The sequence below is a fragment of the Myotis myotis genome, unplaced genomic scaffold, assembly GCF_014108235.1.
Source record: "Myotis myotis isolate mMyoMyo1 unplaced genomic scaffold, mMyoMyo1.p scaffold_m19_p_48, whole genome shotgun sequence".
Classification (NCBI taxonomy): domain Eukaryota; kingdom Metazoa; phylum Chordata; class Mammalia; order Chiroptera; family Vespertilionidae; genus Myotis; species Myotis myotis.
This window is the reverse complement of record NW_023416355.1, coordinates 445,855-464,687: the sequence shown is the minus strand read 5'-3', so window position 1 is coordinate 464,687 and position 18,833 is coordinate 445,855. Positions and strand designations below refer to the sequence as shown.

General features: G+C 55.7%; 1 protein-coding gene across 3 annotated transcripts in view; it reads right to left on the bottom strand.

Moving 5' to 3' along the window:
- Positions 1 to 1,948: 1,948 nt before the first annotated feature.
- The window catches only part of GNB1 (G protein subunit beta 1), a 62,973-nt gene continuing 46,088 nt past the window's right edge, over positions 1,949 to 18,833 (bottom strand). For 2 of the 3 annotated variants that reach the window (XM_036307597.1, XM_036307599.1), the window contains 9 exons: positions 17,865 to 17,903; positions 16,423 to 16,529; positions 11,900 to 11,963; positions 10,443 to 10,605; positions 7,693 to 7,759; positions 6,660 to 6,861; positions 5,841 to 6,057; positions 5,158 to 5,273; positions 1,949 to 3,559 (listed from right to left, as the gene is read on the bottom strand). In XM_036307597.1, the coding sequence (XP_036163490.1) occupies positions 5,167 to 5,273; positions 5,841 to 6,057; positions 6,660 to 6,861; positions 7,693 to 7,759; positions 10,443 to 10,605; positions 11,900 to 11,963; positions 16,423 to 16,529; positions 17,865 to 17,903 (966 nt within the window). In that variant the 3' untranslated portion in view covers positions 1,949 to 3,559; positions 5,158 to 5,166. The remainder of the gene's footprint in view (positions 3,560 to 5,157; positions 5,274 to 5,840; positions 6,058 to 6,659; positions 6,862 to 7,692; positions 7,760 to 10,442; positions 10,606 to 11,899; positions 11,964 to 16,422; positions 16,530 to 17,864; positions 17,904 to 18,833) is intronic. The other variant, XM_036307598.1, reaches the window with a different exon arrangement.

Genomic DNA, 18,833 nt, shown 5'->3' with positions numbered 1-18,833 from the left:
CGGTATTTGTTTCTTGGTATTCTTTTTTTTTTTTTAAATGGCTCCATACTGTTTAAATTTCACACCCCCAAAACCTGGACCCACACTTTAAAAAATATATATTTTTATTGATTTCACAGAGGGAGAAACATCAGTGATGAGAATCACTGATTGGCTGCCTCCTGCAGGCCCCCTACTGGGGATCGAGTCCGCACCCCGGGCATGTGCCCTGCCCAGGAATGGAACTGTGGCCTCCAGGTTTATAGGTCGAGGCTCAACCCCTGAGCCCCGCTGGCAGGCCTGGACCCACACTTTCAAGGGACAGCGGGGGGAGGGTGGGAGGGCAGGGGGTGAGAGAGGCAGGAGCTTGCACCAGGGAGGTGTGGAGCAGGGTGATGGAGCTTCTGCCCAAAGCTGGGCTCATGGAGGGGGCACCCTGGATTTTGGGTGCAGTCAGGGGGACTCCCTGGCTCTAGAGGACAGGAAGGGGATGCACCAGGCTCACAGATGCAGGGAGCCAAAGGGGTGCTCCTCCTTGGGGTCCTGCTCCCAGCTCTGGGACGTTGGCCTCAGCTGTACCTGGCTGGGGTGAGTGCCGGGGTGAGCAGGGGCTGCCCAGCACCCAAAGGGGAAGTGGCCAGGAGCCTGGGAGCCAGGGAGGGCGGGAGGCTCCCTGTGGAGGGGTCTCTGGCTCCCGGGAGGTCCTCATTTATCCCTCTGGCCTCCAGCCAGCAGACCTAGGACCGGTCCGGCCCTCCTGCCTGGCCGTGCCTCACCCTCCAGAGGCCGGTCTAGGATAGGCCACTAGTCTCCCGTGAGGGCTGGTTCCAGGGCGGGGGTGAGAGGCCAGCACCTCTCCCCGGAGACCAGCCAAGAGCCAGGCTCACCGCTCAGGCAGGAAGGAGACTTCCACGGGGCAGTGCCCTCCCCAGGTGCCGGGGGAGGGATGCCCTGCCTGTAGTGAGGAAGAGCAGCAGGGCAGAGAGCACGGCAGGCACGGCACCCCTTTGCCCCCCAACTCTGGGAGGCAGCCTGGGGTGGGAGTGGGAGCCCCCGAGGCCTAGCCCGCCTGTCCTGACTCCTCAGACTCCTCGCACCCGGGACTCAGCTCTTTCAAGGCCTCTAGGATGCAGGAGCTTTTGTTGTGGGCAGTTTTCAACGGGGATCCGGGGATCCGAAGGCGAGGTCACCCAGTGAGGACCTGAGGGGCAGGGTTTGGCCTGGGCTCTGGGAAGGACTGAGCAGGACACAGGGAGGGGGCTTGGCAATGGTGGGGGGACTGGAGACCTCAAGGTGGGGAGCTGAGCAGGGGGCAGGCTTGGGGAGGAGGGGCTGTCTGTCCCCAAGGCCATGGGACTGGTGGAGGGCGGAGTGGGCTGGGGACACGACGCCATTGGCTCCCTGGTGAGCGCCAGGCCCTGCTCGGCGCTGGGGATGGAGGAAAACCCGCGCTGGTGGACGCTGCCGCGAGCAGACAGGTGCCGGGCGCCCAGCACCGATGATGCTGATGCGGTGGTTGTGGGGGCGGCTGGGGCCCAGCCCCGAGTGGTCAGGGAGTGCTTGGCTGAGGCCGGGGAGCTGGGCTCCCAGGGAAATTTGCACAGAACAGACCGACCCTGGGAGCGGCCGGCTCCCGCAGCGGGGGAGGAGGGTGCATGGGTACCACCTGCACCTGGGCAAATCCAGGGCCTCCGGCTGGTGCCTCCTCAGAGGGGTCTCCACTCAGGAGCAAGTGCCGCCCTGTGAGCTTGAGAATGGCTGGTGGGCCCGTCCCTGCGCCCCGGCAGGAGGCCCGTCCTGACCCACAGGCTCGGGATGGACGTCTGGGTGGGGACAGGTGGCCAGGGCTGGGTGCTTGCGCTCGGGGGCCACCTGGGGACCCACCCCTGCTTTCTGGGGTTCTCGCAGCGGGAAAACACGGGCAGAGGACGGCGCAGGCCCGCCTCAGGGAGCAGCCGCCACACCGAGGTCCCTCATGTCAAACTGCTTTATTTCAGCTTAAATAACAGGACAGTTGAATGCAGGGCCGACCTCGCGTCCAGCTTCCTTGCAGCACACGGACTGAAAATTAAATACAAAAGGGAGAGCAGGTGCAGGCGGCCTACAGGGTGTCGCTAGGAGGGCTCCGCCCCGCGCCCCGCAGACCCAGGCCCACGTGTCCACGTGTGCAGGGGCCGCAGACAGCCAGTGGGAGCTCTGCTGCTGCGGGAGCGCCCGGCGGGGCCCAGCACCCCACCCCCCAGCACAGCGGGGCGCTGCTGGGACACCTGCGGGGGCGGCTGGGGGCACCGGGAAGTCTGTGTTAGAAAACGACCTGCCTCAGGCGCAGAGGCTGGTTCCCAGGACACGGGCCGTGAGGAGTTTACAGAGCCGGCCGGTCTCCGCTCCCTGCACCCACCCACCCCCCAAATCCAACAGCTATCATTTGGAACAGGACTTGGTGTTTTGTTTTGTTTTAAGAAATAAAGAAAACAGTGCCTTATCCTGCTACTCAAGCGTGTCGAGCTGCTTACTGTACTGCTTCCTGTGCGTGCAGAGTAGCAATGATAGTGGCTGGAGCCGTAAATGGTTACAACTTGAAAGAGGTTATTCGTAAAGAAAAAGAACACCTAGGCCTGAACGCTAACGCACACGTGAGCATTCCTACAGCATGCGAGTCTAAGAGTTAGCCCCCGGTGCGGCCAACGATCCAATTGTTTAAAATTTAACTTAGAAAGTTTGAGATCATTATTTTCAAAACATTGATTTTTACATTGTTTCATACACAAATAATTGACTGACTATCCAAGCACAGGACGGCACCTCTCTCGAACACAGAGGTTGTGACAGCGGGGGGAGGGGGGGGGCACGGGGTAGTGTTAGGCTATTATTATAAACTCCCACGTCACAAGGAAACCCCAGGGAGTTAGAACTGAAGGGAGAGGCAGAGGACGGCGGGGAGGGAGGTGCCTGACTGGACTCTGCTGGTCACCACGCTCGGGCCTGCTCTTTCTGTGCCATGTCTGTGCAACAACCATGTGACACTAGACAAAAAAATTTAAAAACAGGGACTAAATTTACATCATTAACAACTTCAGAGAGGCCGCGCTAGACCCTCTCTCTCTGTTTAACTACTAAACACAAAGATATTTTAAAAAGGAAACATGAATGTTTTCAAATCCTGTTACAAACACCACCTGGAATTGGGAGCCGATGACAAGGTCCAGTCCTGGACTTGCTCTGCACGAGCGTCAGACGGGGTCCCGGGCCTGAGCCCAAGCCCACGAGTGGCCAGGGGTGCCTGCCTCACGCTACACTGAGCTACTTGGTGGCGAACATTCTGACTCTAGTATTTCCTTCTAACTCATTCAAGACAAAAAGCAACAAAGACAATGGTCCCGGGAGGATGCACGACGCGTCGAGCCCACAGCAGGTCTTCTCTTGTGGGACTGTGCTCTTGGTTCCAGCAGGAAGTGAAGGGAAGATCTTGCCCTTTTGCAGTTCGAGGGAGGGCGTCCACGTTAGTCGGGAGGATTGGAAATGCGATCGCTGCAACGCTTCAGGGTGGAATGGTCTTCCAGTCACGGGCGTCCGCCTGCTGCTGAAAGCAGAGTTTAGAGACGTGAGCAAGAGCCCTGAGAGCGTTCTGCTGCGTGAGTCGGTCAGAGAAAGACAAGCACCACATGGTTTCACTTATATGTGGAATCTAATGAACAAAATGAACTGACAAACAAAACAAAAACAGCGATTTCTGCCACCCTGGACCCTGCGGAGGCTGCTGGGAACAGGACTCCTATAAGGACAAGTATGTCCACAAAGCTGTGTCCAAGGCCATTTTTGACGGCTATAAGCGAGGTCTCCAGAACCAGAGGGAGCACACAGCTCTCCTTTTTTTTAAAATATATTTTTATTGATTTCAGAGAGGAAGGGAGAGAGAGATAGAAGCATCAACAATGAGAGAGAATCATTGATCGGTTGCCTCTTCCACGCCCCACACTGGGGATTGAGTTCGCAACCTGGGCCCTAACCGGGAATCGAACTGTGACCTCTTGGTTCATAGGCTGATGCTCAACCACTGAGCCACAGTGGCCAGGCTGTTCTTAGAAGTGAAGGTGTTTGTGCTCGAGATGAAACGGAATTCTCTCTGGGTTACGCATACAAAGCAGAGAACAACACAGTGACTCCTGGTGGGCAAACCGAGCACAACCAGCCGCCTGGGGAAAGGTAACTGCTCTGCAAACAGTGGGCAGTTCTTGCCGAGTGCCCAGCAGCCTTTCCGCTGAGGCCGCTAGACACAGAATCTGTGCGATGCTGTGCCCATCGAGGATTTAAACTTATTGAAAAGTAAACAAACAAAATGGAAAAAGGAAAAACAGAAACAGATTCATGGAGACAGAGAACAGACTGACAGCCGTCAGAGGGGAGCAGGCTGGGGGGCTGGTGAGAAAGGTGAAGGGATTAAGTGAAGGAAAATAACCTCACAGACACAGACAAGAGTGTGGTGATCACCAGAGGGAAAGGGGGTGGGGAGGGAGAGGGTGGAGAGGGGATAGGGTGATGGAAGGAGACTTGGCCTTGGGTGGTGAACACAATGCAGTATCAGGTGATGCGTCATCGAGTTGTGCACCTGACACCTACACAATTTTAGTAACTACTGTCACCATAATAAATACATTTTTAAAAATGTAAAAAGAGCCCCGGCCAGTTTGGCTCAGTAGATATAGAGTGTCAGCCTGTGGACTGAAGAGTCCTGGGTTCGATTCTGGTCAGGGGCACATACCCCGGTTGCAGGCTCAATCCCCAGTCCTGGTTGGGGCCCCATGTGGGAGGAAAGCAATCGATGTGTCTCTCTCACATCAATGCTTCCTTCTCTCTCTCTCTCTCTCTCTCTCTCTCTCTCTCTCTCTCTCTCCACCTCCCTTCCACTCTCTAAAAAAAAAAAAAAAAAGAAAAAAAATTAATGGAAAAGTATCCTCAGCTGAGGATTAACACTAACAACAAAAAAGATATTAAAAAAAAAGTAAAGAGAGACAGGCAGGGCCTCTCAGCTCAGGCCCATCGTCAGGTGGCTGACGGTGCCGTCTGGGTGTGAGGCCGAGGGCACCGCACTCAGCTTGAGGTCAAGGCTCACCTCACCGCACCGTCAACCTCCACCACCATGAACCCAGAAACCACGAACCACCATCTCCCAAGTGTTACCTGCCGGTGTTAGTTCCAGATCTTGAGGAAGCTGTCCCAGGACCCTGTGGCCACAGCCATCCCGTCGTCAGTCACCCCCAGGCAGCTGACGCGGTTGTCATGCCCAGCCAGGACACCTGGGAGCAAGCGAGAGCAGTCACTCGAGGCCGGTGTCCCAGCAGCAGCCACTGTGCAGGGAGCTTGAGGGTTCGACTGGGGCAGGAAGGAGGCTCTCCAGAAGCGGAAGCCAAGGTAAGGCCCCACCGTACCAGGGCTCCCGTGCCCTCTTCCGCCCTCCCCCGCCAGGGACCAACAGCCAGCAACTCTAAATGCCATCCGCTGCCCGAGGCCACGTGCAGTCAGGGAGCTCCCATCGTCCGCACACCTGTGTGTGTGGATCCACCTGGCAACCACGCACCAGCCTCTGACGTGCGAACTTCAGACTCTTCACGGGCACCCCCTTTCCTGCCCACTGGGGATACCTGGGCACCAAACACGTGGGTGGGAAAAGCGTCTGGTGTGTGCAGGGGTGCCAGGCCTGTATAGTCAGCTCCTGGCTGCCGGCGGCCTGGCAGGCAGCCCAGCACAGACAGCCTGCCTGACGGACAGGAACCTGAACACCTGGCTTATCTGAGGAGTCATGTCCATCCTAAAAGATAGCCCGAGTGTCCAGGACACACAGACAGGCCCCAGCCGTCACCTACCTGCCCGGTCGGCTTTGAGTGCGTCCCAGACGTTGCAGTTGAAGTCGTCGTACCCTGCGAGGAGGAGGCGCCCGCTCTTGGAGAAGGAGACGGAGGTGATCCCGCAGATGATGTTGTCATGGGAGTAAGTCATGAGCTCCTGATCCGCACGGAGGTCAAACAGCCTGCAGGTGGCGTCATCCGAGCCAGTGGCAAATGCATTGCCATTTGGAAAGAACTGAAAAGAGAAAGCAAATCAAGAGTGTGCAAAGGCACAAAAAATAAACATTGGAAATACCACTGCCCAAGAGCAGGACGACGGCTGGCACAATACAAACGTCAGCAAGGGCTGCGCGCTGACAGCACCTGGGGCCCACATCACAGGGACCCAGGGAGCACATGGGGCCACAGGAGCCACAGGAGCCACAGGACCCCAGGGTGGGTACCACCGAGGCCGTGCTTCTCTGCAGCCCCCAGCAGTCAGGCGAGCTCCATGGAGGAGGGCGGGAAGGCCAGGCCCCTCAGGTACGCGAAGTGGAGAAGGGAAGCCCCGCCCCGCAGAGGCTGCACGCTGGGGGAGCTGCTGCACCTTGTGCTCCCCCCGCCCCCTTAAGCCCAGGGCTGGGGGCCAGCCGAGCACAGAACGAGCTGGCCCCGGAGGACAGACCGCACCGCTTTCAGATGTTCTACAGGGAGCTCTTAGTAAATTAGGTTGTATTTGCAGAGAAAATAGAGAACGTCTAACCCTGAAAACATTGAAAACTGAACGGGAACTCTGTGTGTGCAGTAACCAATCTAATGCGGCGCTGGCCAAGGCCCTGCCGCGGGGCAGCCACTCACACAGATGGCGTTGATGTCGGACTCGTGGCCGGTGAACGTCTGCCGGCACATCCCTTCTCTCACGTCCCAGAGTTTGGCTGAAGCGTCACACGCACCGGACACAAACAGTCTGGTGTCGGGAGCGAGAGAAAGGCTCATGACGTCCCCGGTGTGTCCAGTGAAGGTGGTTGTCTGCTGGCCCGTCTCGATGTCCCACAGAGCACTGCAGCAGGAGACACACACGGACCCCACGTTCGCCGACGGCCAGTGACCAGTGTCCTTCCAACCCCAGGACACAGGAAACCCGTGCGCTTTGACTCAAGACAAATCAGATGGGGTCTCACAGGCCTCTTGTAAAATCACCTGAGCGTGTACATGACGTGGTTTGGAGCCACGAGTGAACACACTCCAGGGTTTATTTAAGGGGCTTCTGTCTGTAGAAAGACGAGAACTCCGGAACATTCAGAAACAGTGCACGCCACTGGGCGCTGGGCGCTGCAGTGTGGGGAGGGGCCCATTGCCCACTGCTCCCAGGGCTGCTGGTGGGGAAGGAGAGCAGGGCTTCCCACACACACGGAGGCGCGACGTCTATAACGAAGCTTCACAATCCGCAAGGCACAGTGAACTCAGTCCCCTCGCACTGCCTCTTGCCCTGAAGTCTCATGGCCATTTCACAGGACGGACACCCCCATTCATGGCAAGAACCTATTTCCATAGGCCAGTGTGGATCAGCAGTTAGAGCATCGGCCCACACACAGAAGGGTCATGGATTCAATTCCCAGCCAGGGGCACATACCTGAGTTGGAGGATCATTCCCCAGCCCCCATCAGGCACTTGCAGGAGGCAACCAATTAATGTGAGACACATCGATGTCCCCCCACCTCTCCTTCTTGGCCCCCTCCCTCCCTCCCTCCATTCCACTCCCTCTACAAACCAATGAAAAAAGTATCCTCGAGTGAGTATTAACAAAACAAAACAAGAAAGGACCTTCTGTCCTCCTCCCCAGAGCCGGGGTGGCCGAGCCCTGTGAGGGCAGGCGGGGTCAGGCACTCACCAGGTGGTGTCTCCAGAGCTGGTCACGATCTGATTGTCATCCAGGAAGCGGCAGCAGGACAGGTAACCTGGAAACAGACCCAGACAGTGACCCAAATCTGCCAGCGCCACTCTCTAGGGCAGTGATGGCGAACCTTTTGAGCTCGGCGTGTCAGCATTTTGAAAAACCCTAACTTAACTCTGGTTCCGTGTCACATATAGAAATTTTTTGATATTTGCAACCATAGTAAACCAAAGATTTATATTTTTGATATTTACTTTATATATTTAAATGCCATTTAACAAAGAAAAATCAACCAAAAAAATGAGTTCGCGTGTCACCTCTGACACGTGTGTCATAGGTTCGCCATCACTGCTCTAGGGTCTTGTAAACAGAAATCCGTGGGCAGAACGGGGAACACCCTGCCTATGGGCCCCTCCGCCCGTGTGCAGCACTGCTGGGCCGGGCCCGGGCAGGGCTAGGGCGGCCAGGACCCCAGGACCAAGGAGGCTGTGGCACTGCGCCCACAGGGCACTGGAGCTGCCACACATGGGGCACGTGCTCTCCTCCCCTCTTCTCGTGACAGGAGTGAGGATGGATCCCGCCTGCTCCTCACTCGCTCGCTCATCCACTCAGTGCACAGGAGACCCCCGTGCCTGGAGTGCCCCCCTGCCCCCCACCCCGGGACACATCCATGAACAGAAGGTCACTTCTTGCCCCCCTGGAGCCCTCTTATTGTGGGGAGAGAGGATGGACAGAGCATGGGGGAGGCGCATAGGTGTCAGGGCAGAGCAGGGAGCGGGTCTGTTTGCTACAATCCAGCTGTAGCAGACAAGTCGGGGTGGAAATGGTTGTGTGGCCTGAGCTGCAAGCTGAGCCGCGGAACAGAGGTTGGGACACGTGACACCTGCTGAGACACCCCACATTTTAAAAAATAGGTTTTAGCCCAGCCTGCGTGGCTCAGTGGTTGAGTGTCGACTTATGAACCAAGAAGTCACGGTTCGATTCCCAGTCAGGGCACATGCCTGGGGTATGGGCTCGATCCTCGGTGGGGGGCGGGCAGGAGGCAGCTGATCGATGATGTTTCCCTCCCATCATTGATGTCTCCATCTCTCTCCCTTTCTTTCTTTTTTTTTTTTTTTAAATGTAAATCTTTTTTTTTTTTTTTAATATATTTTATTGATTTTTTACAGAGAGGAAGGGAGAGAGAGATAGAGAGTCAGAAACATCGATGAGAGAGAAACATCGATCAGCTGCCTCCTGCACATCTCCCACTGGGGATATGCCCGCAACCCAGGTACATGCCCTCGACCGGAATCGAACCTGGGACCTTTCAGTCCGCAGGCCGACGCTCTATCCACTGAGCCAAACCGGTTTCGGCACTCTCCCTTTCTTAAATCAATTAAAACCTCTATATAGATTTCAAAATACATTTTTATTGTGAGGGTGTGTCGTGGGCCTATTACACATGCAGGTGTGACCCCGATAGAAACGTCACAAAGAGCAGGAAATGGGCCTGTACGGCTGCCAGGGTTTTGCATTTCACATGAATTGGAACAATAGTAACCCCTAGGAGACCATGAAAAATGATAAATGTGCTTTGAATCCCTAGACAAACCACTAAAAGTAACGGAAAGAGGCAACCAAAACCCCAACAGATAAAAATGCAGCCACCGCAGAGAAGGGCAGGCCAGGAGGCAGGTACGTGATGGAGCCGCATCCCCGGCACCACACTAATGTCACGGGAAACGACTCCACAGCACGGGAAAGGCTGAGCCCGTGAGAACGACAGGGGGCGCTGCTGACAAGCACGGTCAAGTGGGAAGGCAATGGGTGGGGAGCCTCCTGTGAGCCGCCAGCAGGAAGGCTGGGCGTCTCAGTGAAGCCAGGAGGAGCGCCACAGCGTGGCAAGAGGCCAGGTCCGCAGGAAGAGTCAGAGGCTCTGCGGACAGAGCTCCGGGGGATGAGCAGGAACCGCCGAGCCAACGGGAAGCAGGCACGCCCCTCGCCCAGGTTCTCACGCCCTCGGGCCTGGGCAGTGCCGGCTGCTCTGACGCCGCGGGCTGTGGCCTCGCAGTGCGCCTCGGTGCCCTTTACCGAGAGGACACTGTGTTCTCTACCATCGTGCGTTCGAAGGACGCAGGACAGGCTGGCGACCGGCTGGAAGGAATGTAACGGCCGCCTGGCTGAAGTCAGAGCAGAACGAGCTGCTCCGTGAGTTACCACCTTCTCCCGTGTTGCGCCCGAGGCAGGGGAGCTTCATGGGAAGTCGTTTCAGGACTGAGAAGCCGCCGCCAAAGTAAACCCCTCGGACGAGCCCTTCTCCGGGGACAGTCCCCTCTGTCGCAGCCAGTCACAGGCAGACGGACAGAGAGCTGCTCGGCTCCAACGCCTCCCAGCCTGTGGCCTCCGCACCGAGGGCGCTGGTGTGGGGCCGCGAGGGGCCCGCTGATGCCCACGGATCAGTGCACGCACACATGCATGTGCACACTGCACACACAGGTACGTTCACACTGCAAACCCTGGTGGAAGGTGCTCAGGACGGAAGACGGTGCAGCAGGAGATGCAGACTGAGAGGCAGTGGCCTCAGCAAGCACCAGAGAACCCTGAAAGCAGAGGCCACAGGGACTTCTTCCCGGTAAAGGCCTAGCGAGGCCTCCTGCTCTCATTTCAGAGCATTCCTGCCATTACTGCGGCCACCCTCACGAGGTAGTTACTGAGCTGAGGTGAGAAGGCTGACCCGCTGTGAGGTCACTGGAGAGAGCGCGTACCTGTGTGTCCGGCCAGTTCACGACTCACACGCACATTCCCTTCGCGAGTTTTCAGATTGTAAATGGAGCAAATGTTATCCAGGCCTCCGCAGGCCACGTAGTTCCCAGAAGGCGCGTACGCACAGGTCATGACCCACGAGGACCGCAGAGGGATGGCGTGGACCTACACGACAGAACAGACGCAAACATGCTCACGTTCAAACACAGTAGCTACTGAAATTACTTTGAAAATAATTTGCAGGTGTGGCCAGTCAGATACAGCAGTAACTTAATTAGAAACCCTGTGCTACAGAACTCAATCTATAGCTTTAATAAAGTCCCAACTGATGACTAGATAGCCATGGGCAAACTACGGCCCGCGGGCCGCGTTTGAAATGAATAAAACTAAAAAAAAAAAAAGACTGTACCCTTTTATGTAATGATGTTTACTTTGAATTTATATTAGTTCACACAAACACTCCATCCATGCTTTTGTTCCGGCCTCCGGTCCAGTGTAAGAACCCATTGTGGCCCTGGAGTCAAAAAGTTTGCCCACCCCTGAGATAGATCCTCAGTAACAAGATAGCCTCCTAATTGAAATCACGCGTCGAAAGGAAAGAATGTTCCTTTACTATTGTATTTTAAGGCTTACTGGCTAGCAATCATTCACTTAAGTCTCATTCACTTAAATCTTAAAAAAAAAGCCACTGGCCAGTCAAAATGGCTATCAATTCATGTATAAAACAAGGGTTTTTCCTGAAGTGCTGGAACCGGCCCACGAGCTGCGCCAGGCTGTGTGCTCACGCAGCCGGCGCCCCCTGAAACACAGCTGAGTGGGACCAGTGACAGCACTACTTCACTCCAGGTGACACCCCCTTGGATCACTCTTTAGACGAATTTAATTTATACTTCGATACAATGCCCCTCAGGTGATGTCTCATAAAAACGAATAACTAGCCCTGGCCGGTTTGGCTCAGTGGGTAGAGCGTCAGCCTGCGGACTGAAGGGTCCCAGGTTCGATTCCGGTCAAGGGCATGTACTTTGGTTGCGGGCACATCCGCAGTGGGGAGTGTGCAGGAGGCAGCTGGTCGATGTTTCTCTCTCATCTATGTTTCTAACTCTCTATCCCTCTCCCTTCCTCTCCGTAAAAAATCAATACAATATATTTAAAAAAAACAAAAACAAACAAATAACTAAATGAAAAGCTAGACTTCTGCATTTTTAAATAAAACATGAGATTTCCCACACTGAGCTAAAACTGGAATCCTGCCTCCCGGGCGCATTAGGAGCCGCCCTCCCGCCTGCTGGGAGCAGAGCTGAGCTGGGCAGCGGGGACGAGCACCGTGTGCCAGCCACAGGCTCGGCTCCTAGCGGACCAGGAACTCCATACCAGCCCCAAACTCCCGTGGCGCTCCCCGCCGTGTGCTGTAGCTTAGCTAAGTGAATCCGGCGGCCTGGGGAGGGCGTGCAGTCCCTACCTTGTTGGTGGTGTAGCTGTCCCAGATGATGAGCTTGCCGTCCTGCGAGGCACTGACGAGAAGCCTGCGGGAAGACACACACAAGCACGTCAGGGCCACAGCCACAGCCACACGCGGCTGTGATGGCTCTCGTGTGCGTCAGAGCGGCCTGTGCTGGAGACAAGCCACACTTACTCACAACCTGAAGGAAAAGTCCCAATTATCAGACCAACGCTGAAAGCGTGACGAGCACGTTCCCACAGACAGCAGCTGGGACAAGCGCCTGGCTTCTCGGGGGCCTAGACCCCCCGCCACGTGCTGGGTCAGCTGAGACAGTGGCCACTCAGCACTGCTTCTGTCTGGTGTCTGTTCATAGAGACTTCAAGAACACAGGTGGTAGGAAACATGGAGTGTGCAACTTCCTGTCTGTTCTTGTGCACGCAAGGCCTCGACACAGGGAACCAGCTTTGAGAGACCCAGATTCCTGAGCCGCTCCCAGACGGAGCTGACCCTGGGGTCCAGGCCAGGGGGCACTGGGGAGGCCTCACACCCCCCGCCTTGCACAGTGAAGACAGACTCCCGCGGCCCTGAGCCTGGTCCCCGGCAGCAACTACCAACCGCCATGAGCCTTTTCCTCTTGCCTTGCTCTGGGCACGAGCGATCGGCTGGGGCCTGTGTGTTGCGGGTGCTCCGTCTGCCTTTGCAGAACGAGGACAGGACAGGACAGCACCAGGGGCAGCGTGACGAAGGGGCGAAGGGGCGAGGGGGCTAATGGAGAGGAAGCAGGGCCCACAGCTACTCAGAAGGCAGCTCAGGAGCCGCCCTTTTCCCGGGACGGTGACGGCTCCACACACAGCCCTACCCAGACGGCCAGTGTGATAAGTCATGATAGAAAGGGTTTCAATTTTAAAGGCTGTATCCAAACACACAGGCTTTAACCGTTTCAGTCACGAGCATGTTTGGCTTCCTGAACCAATCATAACCTGGAAATCTGAAAATCCGGTCACTCTGAAAATCTGGACACTTTTCACGGAAACACACGTTCTGAGGCAACAGGTACAAGAAGTCACCAAGGGACAAAGCCAGTCTCAGCTCCGTGCTGCAAACTCATCTCAGAACGGAGCCAAGTGCCCTCGTCTTCCAGAAGCACTTTCTTCAATCAAATCCCTGCATCTCGGGGCCACGCACACCTCGGGCACAAAGAGACTTCTGGGTTAACAGTGGCCGCTCTGCGCCCGGCTGCCTGCCCTGCAGGCTCAGCCGTGGACAGGCCTTGAGGGGCCAGCGTAGAGCCCTCACCCTCCTGGAGGGTCACCTTCAGGAAAGTCTCTGCTCAGAGAGCTTAGTATCTGCTGACTCGCCCGATCGGAGGAACGCTAATGCCCGCTGATCCTCCAGAAGGTGAGAGGAGACACCCCGTAATCCCGGGGGGAACCGCTGCAGACCGGGGTGACCACTCGCCTCCCGGGGCAGCCTGGCACTGAGCAGCCACCAGTCACCGGGAGGCATCACCCACGCCAACGCAGAGGAAGGAGGAGCCCGGAAGGAAGGCCCGCCTCTGACCGAGGCGAAGGGGCCACAGCCCAGGCCTCAGCCCTTCACACTCAGAGGACGGAGGCTCCTGGGCCTGCCGGGTTGGTGGGCTTCACGCTCAGTTCTAACAAGACCTCAGCAGCTTTTAGAAAGCGGAGAAAAGTGTAACATCCAGGTGACGGAGAGAGACTCTGAAATGTTATAAAGTAGAACTTAAGCATAAACGTATTTTACTAATGTCGACAAGCACGGTGCTAATGTCGATGTGATGCCCACCGACGCTGTGAGCCTCCAGCACCACAAGCATGACAGACTGACTCGTGTTCCTAAACTGCAGCTGAGTCAGGAACACATCCTGCACAATAACCTGTCTGTAAAGGCAGAAAACACGGAGGTGATGTAAGCAAACGTACATCCAAATTAAAAAAAAACTATTTTGGATTTTCTCTGAAATGCTCTGCACAGCAGAGGTCCTTCTAGCATCACCTTTTGTTCTTTGGTTTATGAATATAAACTAGGGCCCCACATACGTAAGGTATTAAGAGCTGTAACTGTCCAGTTTAAAAAGCAGCTACAGCCCAGCCGGCGTGGCTCAGAGGTTGAGCATCTACCTATGAACCAGGTCAGGGTTCGATTCTTGGTCAGGGCACAGGCCCGGGTTGCGGGCTCCATTCCCAGTGGGGGGCGTGCAGGAGGCAGCCGGTCAATGAATCTCTCTCATCCCTGATGTTTCTCTCTCTCCCTCCCTTCCTCTCTGATATCAATAAAAATATATTAAAAAATAAAATAAAGAGCAGCCAGGCCCTGCCAGAAAGAGAACAGGAGCAATCTAACACCCCGACCCCTTTGGGTCCCCCTTCTTCAGGGGCGACCACAACCCTGAGCTCGATGTGCTTCGTCCCAGCCCTGCTGCTCTTCCGCAGACCCGACCCCCAGCTTTCACAGCACAACTCCAGTCGGAACCCCCAGGCTGGGCGTAAGGCCTCACACGTGGTGATCGGAGCCTCGATGATCTGGCCCTACCTGAATCCCTGCTTCACCCGAGCCCCTGCCTCCTGCCCACTGCTCTGGCCACAGCACCCTTCCCTCCAGGAAGGAATAGCTGCCTGCAGCCTGTGTAGCTCCCAGCCCCCCTCAGGCACAGTGATGCCCCCTGAGAGCCTCCGGACGGGACGGCCCAGGTGGGGGCCGGCTGCAGGAGACACTGTGGAGGGGCCTGAGGCGGCTCGGGGGCGAGTGGCCTGGCTACAAATGCCCGTCTGGGCAGGACAGGACAGAGGCTCCCACAGATGAGGGAGCCCAGAGATCATGTACTGTTTGGTCACCAGCTGCTTTTTTGTTTTGTTTTGGGTTTTTTTGGTCACCGGCTACTTTAATACACTTCTAAGGTGGGCTGACTAGTGAGGGCATTTTCCTTTTTCATTCTTTCTGATTAGGAGTATCACTGAAATGGCCTAAATTACCATTCATTTGCATTTGAAACTGTATGGGATACTGCACAGGACAAAGTAAAGATAGAAGATTTTGTTCTGAAGCCATTTATACTCTAAAGCAGACAATTTCACGAACAAAGAGAAAACCAAACTGAAAATTCCTAACAAACATTACAAAAAAAAGCCACTCAAAGACAGGCATCTGAAGATTTCTGTTGGGCACCTGAAAGCATGTGTCAGTCACCAAGTCACCAGCATGTCCTGTCGTTGTGTGGCTGGGAAAGGCAGCCTCTAAGACAGTGGTTCTCAACCTTGGCTGCACAATAGAATCAGCCGAGAATCTTTTTAAAAATATATTTTTATTGATTTTTACAGAGAGGAAGGGAGAGGGCTAGAGTTAGAAACATCGATGAGAGAGAAACATCGATCAGCTGCCTCCTACACACCTCTTACTGGGGATGTGCCCGCAACCAAGGTACATGCCCTTGATCGGAATCGAACCTGGGACCTTTCAGTCCGCAGGTCGATGCTCTGTCCACTGAGCCAAAGCGGTCAGGGCTGGGAATCTTTTTTAAAATCCTGATTTCTGGATTGAGGCCCAGAAATCAGGATTTTAAAAAGATTCCCAGGTGATTCTAATGTGCAGCCAAGGTTGAGAGCCACTGCTCTAAGAGAAGAGGCTCAACAGACCAGTCGGCGAGGCTGCAGGTGCAGGCGATGGAGGGAACGGGGAGGGGAGGGGAGGACCGGGAGGCGATGGAGAAGAGTAGCCGCCAGGGGCCAAGGGGTCTGAGTTAAGGGCAGAATTTAAAGGAGAAACAATGGCCGAAACCGGTTTGGCTCAGTGGATAGAGCGTCGGCCTGCGGACTGAAGGGTCCCAGGTTCGATTCCGGTCAAGGGCATGTACCTGCGTTGCGGGCACATCCCCAGTAGGAGATGTGCAGGAGGCAGCTGATGGATGATTCTCTCTCATCGATGTTTCTAGCTCTCTATCCCTCTCCCTTCCTCTCTGTAAAAAATCAATAAAATATATTTAAAAAAATAAATAAATAAAGGAGAAACAATGAGTGCCGATGGGAGCTTCCTGGCTGGTGGGGCAAATGGGGGGCAGCAGCTGGGACTGCATCCTTGCTGTGGGATGTGGGCTCAGGGAGAAACCAGCAGCAAATCCGGACACAGCACTTGGCACCCACGGTTCTAAGGCTCAGCACACTCTACCCTGTGCCGGGCGCTGACCCTGAGCGTGCCAGCCGAGAAACCATGAGGAACGGGCTGGAAAGATGAGCCACGGCACAGAGAGGTTAGGCGACTTCCCCAAGGTCACACAGGCACTGGGCCTGGATCTGGCAGAAACGAAGAGGAGGGGAAGGGAAGGTCACAGCTGACAGGGACTGACTAGGGCGGGGCAGAAAAGGGCCTGGGCAGGTGGACGTGTGACCTGGGAGTGTGCACCTGGGAACCTACCCCTGGCTGCTCAGACACCTGATGCAACTCCCTCGCTTTTTCTTTACAAATCACGGCCAATGCCCACCAGACCAGTCCCGGTCCCTCAGGGCCGACCCTGCTCATGCCCTCACCTGGAGTCTGTGCCCCAGTGCATGGCGTAGATTTTGGCCAAGTGCCCCCGCAGCGTTCTCCTGGTGCGCATCTGGATCCTTCCCACGGGGTCGATGTTGTTTGTGATCTGAAAGCAAACGTCCTGCAGGTTACCATTCTGTGAGGTCTCCTCTCCGCCACCCCCACTGGCCCCCCAACACCCCTTCACCCCAGCAGCTCCACTGGGATTCCTCCTATTTGCAGGGCACTACTTTCCTTTCATGAGGATGAGGCCCACAATTCTCCACCTCAAACCCCACAGCGGGCACCATGCACAGGGCTGACCACACAGACACCTCCCTCTTCTCTCTCCTCGTCTCACCAACTGTGCACTCAGGCCCGGTCCTTCCACCTCCCAAGCTCCCACGGCCCAGCGCTCAGGCTGTGCACTGACCCAGACCAGAGCGACCACCCACTCGGGATTCTGCTGCTGTGGACAGAACTGCAAGAACTGCACGTGCAAACCTGCGGTTCCCTCCGACAGGAAAGCCCTGACGCTAATGACTTGGGTGGGCAAACGGAACAAGTGTATCACATTAATGGGCCTAAAGACTGTACAGAATTCAGATTCAGGTAATTCGATGTAGTACAATTTCTCCTTAACTTATTGTTTAACCCCAATTAAAGTGCATCCCCTAAAGCATTAAAACACTATAAAATATTAATCACTCTCAGGAGAAATATGACTTTTCTTCCAAATATTTTATTCTTTGGGCAAAAATACTAATTTTTCTAATGAGGTGAAATTCACCACTTTAAGTGTACCACCCAGTGGTCCTTAGCACGCTGACAACGTGTGTGATACCGCCTCTCCCTCGTTCCAGAACATTCCCACTTCCCACGTCCACTAAGCACTCACTCGTGGGCCCCCTCGGCCCCTGGCAACCACTAATCTTCAGTCCCCATGGACCGGCCTATTCAGAATGTTCCGTCGGTGGAGCCCTGCAGCGGCCTGGCCTGTCAGCCCCCCCGCACCCGGTCCTGGGCTCCTCCGGCTGCACGGGCATCCACGCTGCGCCCCTCCCTGCGCTGGGTCCTGCTCTGCTGTGCGCTTGCCGCACTGTCTGCGCCTCCCGCGCCGGGAGATGCGCTGCGAGAGCCTGGACGGGCACTGGTCTCGCACCAGCGTTCAGCTCCTGTGTCTGGAGAGGAGCTGCTGTGTCACAGTTGAGGTTAAACTCTGAGGACCCGCCTACGGGACCTTTCAGGTGAGCATTCACAGCTCCGACTCTGCAGTGGTAAGTACCTATTTAAGGCTTAAAAGGGATTTATTTTTCATCCTAAAACACCACTTCCTAGCTGAGCACGAACACCTGTGAGTGAAACGCTCCCAGCACTGGGTCCCACCCTCGATGCACAGGACTCAGAGCAGAGCTCGGCCCTGAGGTCCTGGAGGGAGGCGACCGCGTGACCTGGTTCTTACCTGAGAGAGAGTTGCATCTGCACAAGCTTTCCTGGCATCCTAGGGAGAACAGCAAGGAGGAAATTAGTCCAGGTCCAGGCTCATCCACTCCCAGGCCCTCGCACCGCAGTTCAGAGCCTCAGCGCAGGGCCAGGTGGGACTGTCGGGCAAACCAGTCTGTGCCCAGACCACACTCAACATGGGGCACAGGAACCCAGTGCCTTCCAGGCCCAGATCCTCACATCTGGTCAGCACACCTGTGACCCCAGTGATGCAGGCGACCCTGGGAGGACCAAGGGGAGGCTGGTGGCACTGGACAACCCCAGAACCAGAGCCACCCGTCCTCCTGCCAAGTCCCTGCAGCACCTCACGGCCCCGCACACACTCCTATCTCTGCCTTTTAACAAACCGCCCAGGAGCTGTGGGCCCAGAGGACTGTCTGAAAGCACTGCATGTCCAGCCCGAGCCCTGCTCTCTGGGCTGTGCCCACTGGGAACGGTCACCAGTGCTGAGGCTACGGGAACCGCCAAGGGCCTGGTGCGGCTTCCGGCTGTGCTGGTACCTGTGTTCCTATCTAGGAAATGACCTGTGAAGCAGGAAGCACTACACAGGGACACACTGAGCTCATTAAAATGCTTCATTGTCCCTAAGTGGTCAAAGTTACTAGAAAATAAAATCTTGAAATCTCAAATTAGTGTATAAATTTTACAAACAAAAAACCACACATTAAGAAGGAAAATGAGACGACAGCTTTAAAAAGGGTCCAAGCTTGAGTGTAGGAATAATTTCCAAGAAAATTATGACAACATGTCAGGGGCGGTCGCTGCAGCTGCTGACAGTCAGAGACCCTCGTGCCGCTCCTGACTTGGGCTGGTGAAGACATGCAGGGTGTGCTCCTAGCGCAAAGGCCTCGCTCGGTTCGTGATGAGAAATGTCGCTGAAGGTGACATGCACCTATTCTGGCCCTTAAATCAGAGGAGAATGTCCAAG